At 43.5% G+C, this 9,147-nt stretch overlaps 1 protein-coding gene across 2 annotated transcripts in view; it reads left to right on the top strand.

The window, feature by feature from the left end:
- The first annotated feature begins 2,647 nt into the window (after positions 1–2,647).
- The window catches only part of rnf150a (ring finger protein 150a), a 26,788-nt gene continuing 20,288 nt past the window's right edge, over positions 2,648–9,147 (top strand). For both annotated transcript variants that reach the window (XM_042096672.1, XM_042096681.1), the window contains exon 1: positions 2,648–3,465. In XM_042096672.1, coding sequence (XP_041952606.1) covers positions 3,012–3,465 — 454 coding nt within the window. In that variant the 5' untranslated portion in view covers positions 2,648–3,011. The remainder of the gene's footprint in view (positions 3,466–9,147) is intronic.

Genomic DNA, 9,147 nt, shown 5'->3' on the forward strand with positions numbered 1-9,147 from the left:
ATTTGAGATATTAAGAGTAGGCTGTGAATCGATTATGCTTTTTAGCTAACATGATATTAGATTGAAATATGTGAAATATTTTGTTGTCTATGTGATTTGCAAAAACATTGGCAATTTAAGACAATGTAACTGTAAGCCGCTCTCTTTATTTCCCTAAAAAACGTCCCTGTCCCTTGGCTAGTAGGCCTAACAGTCAGTGGGCTAAGTTAATAAACTGCCAGCAATCAGCAAAGAAAAGTGTTAGCTTATTTCACATGTTAGGCTTGCTTATGTATAATATTATAGGGTCCCAAAACCTCTTCCCCTTTTTTGCAGCGGTTGCGCCATTGAGCTTGCCAAAGTTGGGCAGTAGCCTAGTCTCTGACTGATTGATTAGTTAATTTTTTCAACGTTATTTGGGCTGATAGGCAGGGTCCCTGCTGATGACGTGTAACTTGAATACATTTTCATGATTTGATGTAGGCTAGCCTAATGTTTGAGGCATAATTTATAATAGGTATAGCCTGGGTTTCCCCATTACGTGCGCAATTTTATTCTCGCTGCTAGGCAGTCTGGATTCCATGGACCCGATTTTCACCTCAACAAAGGAACCAATCACAGAACAGAGGGGGGACAGCAAGACAATGACGACACACCGAAGCGGTTATGAGCTACGTACAGACACATTTGATAGACATTCGTAGCGGCCAATAAACGGCTCTGGGCATTCGTAAACCACGTCTGATAGATACGAGAAAATTAATGTGTAGTTCCCAGACCCCATCTCAATGAGATGAGGTCTGGTGTTAGCCAGGCTAAATAGGTATTGAAATACATTTATTTGTATTCATATACATTTCATCTTATTTAGATGTATGTAACTTGAATGCAATGCCTTTTGAGTAGGCTGAGTAGCAAAAAACTTTTTTTTTTTTTGCCTACAAATAAAACTCCAGCAGTCAACTAGCCTAGATGTAGCAGTAAATGAAAACGTGGGCAAGTCATCATGAATTTGTATGCCTTGTGACTTGCTTGACCCGAGCCTATGTCTCGACTTGGCAAAAAATTACTTGGACTTGCTCGAGACTTCAGACTTGAGACTTTTGACTTGCACATGTCCACTGTTATGTACTGTGGTAATTCCTCTTAATTTTTGATGGTGTTTGAGTAGCCTACATTTTACCTGTTTAAGTAAGCTATTCATGTCGGCCACGTCGTGGGCTGTTATTTCATGTCAGTTTTTTTAGGTTATTTTTTTTAGCTCAGTGTAAATATATTTAAGCTAAGCAATATGATACGAAACAGACTTTTTCCATTCATGTATTTTGCTTTGATTTTTTAATTTCTTTTTTTTATTGGTAATTCAAGTACAATAAACATGGGTCAAAACAATCCATGAGGAATCCATCTATGTACAGGATCAGGCGTAATTTAAAAGGAGGAAGCAAAGCCAAAAAATAATAATAATAATAATCAAAACAGAAAAGAAAACATATAACTAGGGCTTAGTCATTAAATCATATTCTGTAACACTGTTCAAAAGTTGTACTGCTTTCTTAGACTTCATAGCTTTAAAGGCTTTTGTATAATAAAGGAAATCATAGTAAAACCCACTAAAAGTGGGCTTAACCTTTGAGTATTTACATTTATGTATAAAAAATTTACAGAGAATAACAATCACATTGACTAAGAGATCATCTTTATCATTCACAGTAAAGAGTCCATATATAATGTCCTTTAAGTCAAAGTTATCTAACATAAAACATTTAGGACTGAGCCAGTTATGAAGGTCAAGCCACAAGGTTTTAACATAAACACATTCGACAAAGAGATGCTCAGCGGTTCTTCCAGCCAATTACAAAATGCACAATTATCAGTTTCAATCCCAAAGCGCCTTTTGATTAATTCGTTGGAGGGGTATATTCCATTCAAAGTTTTGAAATGTAGCTCTTTGGCCTTAGGCATTATGGGATATCTCATGTATTTAGTTCGCAAAAACTATATACGATTCTTTGGAAATACTTTTAAAATGGAATTTCTATATGTTAATAAGGGGTAGCCTAAGACAGGTTGATAAATAGGTTTCTAAGACATTTGTTGGAGAATCTAAAACTCTTAAACATTCTATTTAATAAACTATCTGAAAACAGGGCTTTAAGTGTAAAATACTGAACTTGTCCTTTAAAGGCACAACCTTCAACAACGAGCTGTGGTAGGGAAGGACAAATATTGGGATCTGAAATTATTCCTCTTATTAGGCCTAAAATGGAGTCAGGTATGGCATCAAATACAGAATGATATGTATCAATGTTGCAGGTTAACTCATACTTCAAACAAAAGCTTGGATATGTTAAAAGACATGCATTAGAATCAATTAAATGCAGGACCAGATGCCCTTCTCTAGCCAGCTATTTTTTTTTTTAATATTTCATGGGGGATATGATACCAGAAGTTGTTTAAGAATGATTTCAACCACTTGATTTTTAATGTTCCGTTTATGGAGTCAATATCAATGGCCTCTAACCCTCCAGTAGGCCTATTTTGCTTTGACATCAGTACAGTAGGCCCGCTGTGGTCTTTCATCACTCCGAGCCAGCAGATGGCAGTAGCCGTTCTTCAATCCGTTATGGTTTAAGCTGCTGTGAGGTTGCCACTACAGGCAAAACTACCCTAGAAAACAGTCTGCGTGGGGCTGCACTCCTATAGGGATCACGGATAGAAGTATTTGGCAACTTCTTTGGAGTCTTCACAACATTGCAGGCCACAGACAGCTGCATCGATGGTGGAGCGATTCAGCGATCAACTGTAATAACATCGTCTCTTATGATGACCAGATATTGTGGATCGTCCGTAAATTAAAGCAGTAACTAGTGTCACTTGAGTTTAGTCACTGCTCCATCTTATTGCGGAAGATAAAGTCGGATATAGACGTGTGTTTCTGGGGATAAAGCCGCCAGATAGCAAGAAGCAGCTCCTAGCTGTTAGCGAGCTAGCTCCGTGGAGGGGGAACATTCTCTAACCTCCGTATCAACATGGCAATGTCCCTGATACAAGCCTGTCGCAGTCTCGCTCTTTCAACATGGCTGCTCTCTTTTTGTTTTGTGCATTTGCTGTGTCTAGACTTCACTGTGGCGGAGAAAGAGGAATGGTATACTGCCTTTGTGAACATCACCTATCTGGATCCCGTGACTTTTGAGATCAAAACAGAGAAAACAGAGTGCGGGCGCTATGGCGAACACTCACTCAAGAAAGAAGCCAAAGGGGTAGTGGTCATGCCCTCCGTCCTGCAAGATAGACAGGCTTGCGACCCCAACACTAAATTCCCTATTCCAAACCCCAACAGTGCGTGGATTGCACTCATAGCCCGTGGCAACTGCACGTACAAAGACAAGATTAGACATGCGGCAAGCCACAATGCATCCGCTGTAGTAATATTTAACGTGGGTTCGAGTAATGCCAACGAAACCATAACAATGCCTCATCAAGGTAAGTGTCGGACAATTCTCCTCTGCGTCTTTAAATGATAATGTGACAATTGCCCTCACAAACAGCATAAACGTCCACAGAAGCCTAAAACAGTGGCTGTGCTATCTCTTTGTTAGCAAGATCAAGGTGATTGGTAAACATGGGCTGAGGTACAAGTTCAGGAAATCATTAACCATTCAGCCATCTGTGATTTGTGTACCGCTGATCTGTAAAGCGCCGGCATTGTATGTATTTACTCTAGGGTCGTTATGTCGCTAGTGAGCGTTGGTCAACAGTGACAACACATTTTGTTTCACTCGACATCATAAAGGTAGACGTGATACGTTTTGCATATTATGTAGGCTTAACGCTGACCCGGAGTGCAGTGGCCAAATATTGTAAACAACATTGTGAACTGAAGCAGGAACCTTGATCTTGAATGTCTACGTTTTTGCACCAGTGTTTATCATAATTTCATCCATCTTCCTACTCCCCTCGGCTGCTCAGAAACTAGTCTAATGTAATGGAAAAAAGAAGGAGTTTCTCCTCCAGTCAACATTAAACTGACACTGTCCTGCTACATTTTTACTCCTGTTGAATTCCTTATTTGGACCGCGAAAACTGGAATCTCTTAAAGCTGTGGCCATTCTTCCATTAGTGTTTTGTGGTGTTTGGGATAGTTCCAGGTCAGGCCTTGTGCACACCTCAAGACTTGACATGCGAGAAAAAGAAAGACATTTGAAGAGGCAGGTGTTGCTCTTGTATTGAAATATTAATCAAACTAGTAACCCAAACACATTTAAGCTAATTCAGAGGGAAAAAGATGATAACCTGACAAAAGTCCATAGTCAGAAATGGTGTTTATAATAAATGTAAGTGCAAGTGAATCAGATAATGTGCAAGAGTTCCTCAGATGTAGTGGTAAATGCCATGGATAGCTTCTAAATCCCCCTTTTATTTTACTGTTGTGTAACAACATAGTGATGAACGTCAGTGTTTACTTCTCAAAAGCAGTTAGTGATGCATGTTGTTTTTACAACAAAACAAGATACATTGTAGTCTCAGGACATCCAGCACCTTTTCTGTTTAGGCTACTGAATGGGAATGTTGTGGATTTTATTGCATCTCTTCACCACCCAATAAATGCGCACTCTTAAAGTTAATCTTATTCCAGATCAAAGACAGAGTTGCCTTGTGTGTGTGTGTGTGTGTGTGTGTGTGTGTGTGTGTGAGTGAAAGAGAGAGAGAGAGAGAGAGAGAGAACTAGTTGGCCTGTAAGCCAGCCTGTGCCGGCACTACCCTCCTCAGAGAACTCATACTGGAAAGTGTCTGTGTTTAATGCTCTGATTGCTATCAAAAATGAACACAGGTAGGGAGGAGTGATGTTGATCGAGATGCAGTGCCTTGTTGGGTGTTGGTGGTGATGGCGCATGGCGGAGATATCACCATAGCAACCCAGCTTCCCTGAGTCTGCCGGCCCGATGGCAACTCATTAGTGTGGCGGGTGTGGATGTCTGGGACACAGTCGGTGGTGTGTAGCTGTCTCGGCCACTCCGCCACAGCGCCACCGTGACTAATGCGTGTTTAGTGGCATGCAGGATCACTGAAGACCCAAGAATGATCTTCCAGTTCTGATGTAATCCGAGGTGGGCCTCAGCCTCTACAGAATCTGAACACACTGCAGGGAGAGTAGCCTTATACGCTATTTCCTTCTCCTTGAGTGATCAGTTATTTTTCTCATTTTTCTATTCATTTCAGGGTTCTGTAGAACCATCAGTCCCAACCCTGCCCAAGACATAACACTGGAATTGATTTATGAAGTTAAAGTTGCACTGAGCTGCTTGTAGGACAACAAACATTGCCTTTCTATGGCAATTCCATGAAACTAAATGTAATAACACCCCTCTTACACCGCTGTCATGGACATTTAGAACAGTTTCTGATTGTGTGGCAGACATTAGGCTAATACATTTTGTAAATCAGGATGCCTTAGTACAGGACAGGTTTTGTCTCTAACAACAACAATTCATCAATGCACCAAGGACGTATCCCATCCCAGCCACAGGTGCTTAGCTTCAGTAGCCTAATTCAGCAGAGACAGGTATCCATTGGTCTGGCTGGCTGGCTAAATAACTGTTCAGGATAACAGTGACCAATTTAACTGTAAATTATGGTAGCCATATATTGTTATGATGCCAAGGTAAGGTAATAACTTCTATTGACTTTGTGTAACTCATTGCCTGTCTTTAATCTGACACATATCTAGAGAGTAAAGACCCAACCAGCTGTATTTATTTTTTGGCAACAACCAATAACCATTGTGCTAGAGTTACTAGGTTACGTGATAAATATGCATGAGACATGCACCTGTTTGTGACATTTGGGGATGAAGGCTTTTAGACAGATACATAGGACGCTACAGCTTTAGATTGGACTGAATAGCCAGCAGATTATCTACAAGTAACTTCACCACAAGATTTGAACATTGACAGAACACAACAACCATTTACTTGATATTTTTGTCCATCAGAACTTCTTATCAGAAAAGAAGAAACCTCTGTTGTGTTTGTTTATCTATGTAGTTACTTGTTTGTAGGTGCCTAGTTAGCGTTGGCACAATGGGCTGGTTTATGCTCAGGGTGGCAGCTGGGGGTCTTGGTGTGGTATTAAGATGCCAGGCTGCGTAGGAGGGACCTCTCCCAGTCTGGCTTCATCGCCTGAAAGAAGAGAAAGGGTGCTTCATTACCTTCAATTAGCAATTAATCCTGACCGAGTTGTGATAATGCATGCCTACTCACCACTCTCAAGTGAGGAACTGCTGGTATTCCTATTCTCTTTCTTGCTTGTCTGTCATAAGCATATGCTTTTCATATCCCTGACCTTCGCTTTGTCTCTCTCATGGTAGTCAGTCTGTTTTGCTCTTGAATGCCTGTCCTATTTCATGTCCCATGCTTCTGCCTTTCTCTGAACCTCCCTTTTAATCCTCATGTATCCTCTAACAGGAAAAAAATCCCCACACCCACTCTTCTTTGCCTGTGTCCATATTTAAAAGCAACCTTTAGAGAGTGTGTCTCAGTAAGTTTGGCCAGGGAGGTCTGGAGATTGGACCCTGACTAGTGATCCAGTGCTCCTCCACCCCTCTGCATTCCCTCACTCCACTCCTGCTGTTGGGCCTGCCAGCTGCAGCCTGCTATGGCTGAACACGAGAATGCTGTATGGCAGTGGAAACAACTGCACAATGTGTGTGTGCGTGCGTGCGTGCATGTGTGCGTGTCAGGGGGCTGGTTATGAGGAGGTGAAGACGTGCAGGCCTGACGCTTACTTCACTCCTTTTGTCAGACCGCAAGTGTGTCATGTGAGACTGACATACACATGCGCAGACCTCTGTCCACTCATACACACAAGCACTGTTTCCCCTCACATACAACCACTTTCCTGCTGCACTCATAAGGAAACATTCAATCTGTCACTTATCATGCACCCCAATGCTAAGCAAACACTCACACTCACACTCACACTCACACTCACACACTCACACACACACACACACACACACACACCCCCACCCCGTCTGTGACCCCCACCGTCCCCATCCAGGCTAGCCCATGAGAGTGCCTGACCAGTGGTTACAGCAGATGAGGAAGCTGGCTGCTATTTCTGGGGGGCCCTGGCTCTCTGCCAGTCACGACTCAGACTCAGCCACCTAATAGAAGCTGACAGACTGTGTGTGTGTGTGTGTGTGTGTGTGTGTGTGTGTGTGTGTGTGTGTGTGTGTGTGTGTGTGTGTGTGTGTGTGTGTGTGTGTGTGTGTGTGTGTGTGTGTGTGTGTGTGTGTGTGTGTGTGTTCAGAGATGGGGTGATAGGAGTGGAAGATTAGTGTCTAGGATGTGGTGATGGATCGGAGGGAGTACAGAGGGGAGATGTGAGTGTGACGTGGCAGTCATCATACTTGCTGCAGATGCATTGCTGTGTGTGTGTGTGTGCGTGTGTAAGTGTGAAGTGTGTTGTTCCCCCTCATGCCAAGCAGACCTTACCCAGGATACACCTGTGACAAAAAGGAAAAACACAGGAGCCCTTGTGTTGGTGCTGCACAGGGCCCTTTGTATGCCCCACTCCCACAGCTATCCCATCAGACCTTGCTTCTATGATCTGGTAACCAAAGATTCTAGAGCGGAGCTCTGTTCTAGAATCTTTGCTGGTAACTATGTAGGAGCTTTATACCCGTGCTGAGAGACAGACCTGGATCTGCAGTCAGCTACTGGTCTCTCAGTCCCTCTCCCTGAATTCCATAGCTGATCCATGACCTGATCTAGAATCAGATACTTGAGTCCAAGACGTGCTTTGTTGTGTCTTTGCAGGGCCAAATGGACAAGGCTGGTGAGATTTAGTGGTCCCATTAACAATAGAGTGGTTGGAGTCAGGTTGAAAGCAAATGCTGCTCATGTCTGGCGTATTCCAGGGTGAGTCAGAGGCCTGAATTTGTGGACACTACAAGAGCGTCCCCAGGGAAAATTGAGCTGACCTCTCGCCCTCTGAGCTAGAGGATCAGGAGTGGAACAAAACAAGGCCAGGGGAACTGCAGCTGTCTGCAGCAGACCTCCTGGGGGAATTAGTGGCGTTTTGTCTGCAGGCTTTTCCCCCAAACACCCACCAACTCAAACTTAATGTTAACAAATACATTATAAAGATCTACAGGCAGACTGGCACACACTCAAACAGCCTCACTAAAACACATACATACATACACACACACACACACACACACACTCTATGTGTTTGAATGTGGCAGTGTGCAGCCCCGCACGCACACCCTCCATTGATGAGGCAGTGAGCATTTTTATTTTGTATTTAGTGCTAATCACAGAGGCTCTACATAATCCAGTACCCTGCGGCAGACCTCCCCCTCAGCTAAAGAGAGAAATCCCCAGCTCAGCACTAAACACAGCCACCAGAGGATCACTGGCACAAACACACACACACACCTCACCAACAGCACGTGCGTGCACACCCCCACATCTCTCCACCAGCATGCACACACAGAAACTCACCCATTGTATAAAACACAACCCCTTTGTGTGTGTGACAACCCTGCCACGTGTAGGTTTGGGGCTAAGGCTCAAGTCATCATGGTGGGAGGGGGGGGGGGGGGTAGTTGACCCAGTTTGCACAAGCTATATTCTACTTTGGAGGAGCTACTTTCGTACTTTGAGCCCTGTTTTGCATCATTGTGAAGCAGCAGATTTTGGTGGAGTGCTGTGCAAATTCCTGCCGATGTGAATGTCGGGATACATTCTCTTGAGCTTAGTCATGGAAAACAGGGAGTATGGGGGCCAGCGCTGCCTCGGTTTTTATGGCTTCTGTGAGACCATCACGACAGTCATATGAGAGAGACTGAGGGGGCGGTGAGCAGTGTATACATGCCTCCACACATTCCCTTGTGACCTTTACACTCTTAAGAAACATCCACGGCCCTCCCTTGTCTTATACACCCCGTGTGTGTGTGTGTGTGTGTTTGTATCACCCTGTACTGCTTTGACGTTTTCACACACATGCAGAGTTGCAGACACACACACACGCACGCACACAATGCAGACCCCCAGTTACTAGTCCTAGTTTCATGGATTGAGTCTGTCTCATTGTTTAAACCTTGGATGTGGGATCTCCATAATGATTCCAAATCCAGGTAGACGCTTCACACAATAG

The sequence above is a fragment of the Alosa sapidissima genome, chromosome 1 (genome assembly GCF_018492685.1).
Source record: "Alosa sapidissima isolate fAloSap1 chromosome 1, fAloSap1.pri, whole genome shotgun sequence".
NCBI lineage: Eukaryota > Metazoa > Chordata > Actinopteri > Clupeiformes > Clupeidae > Alosa > Alosa sapidissima.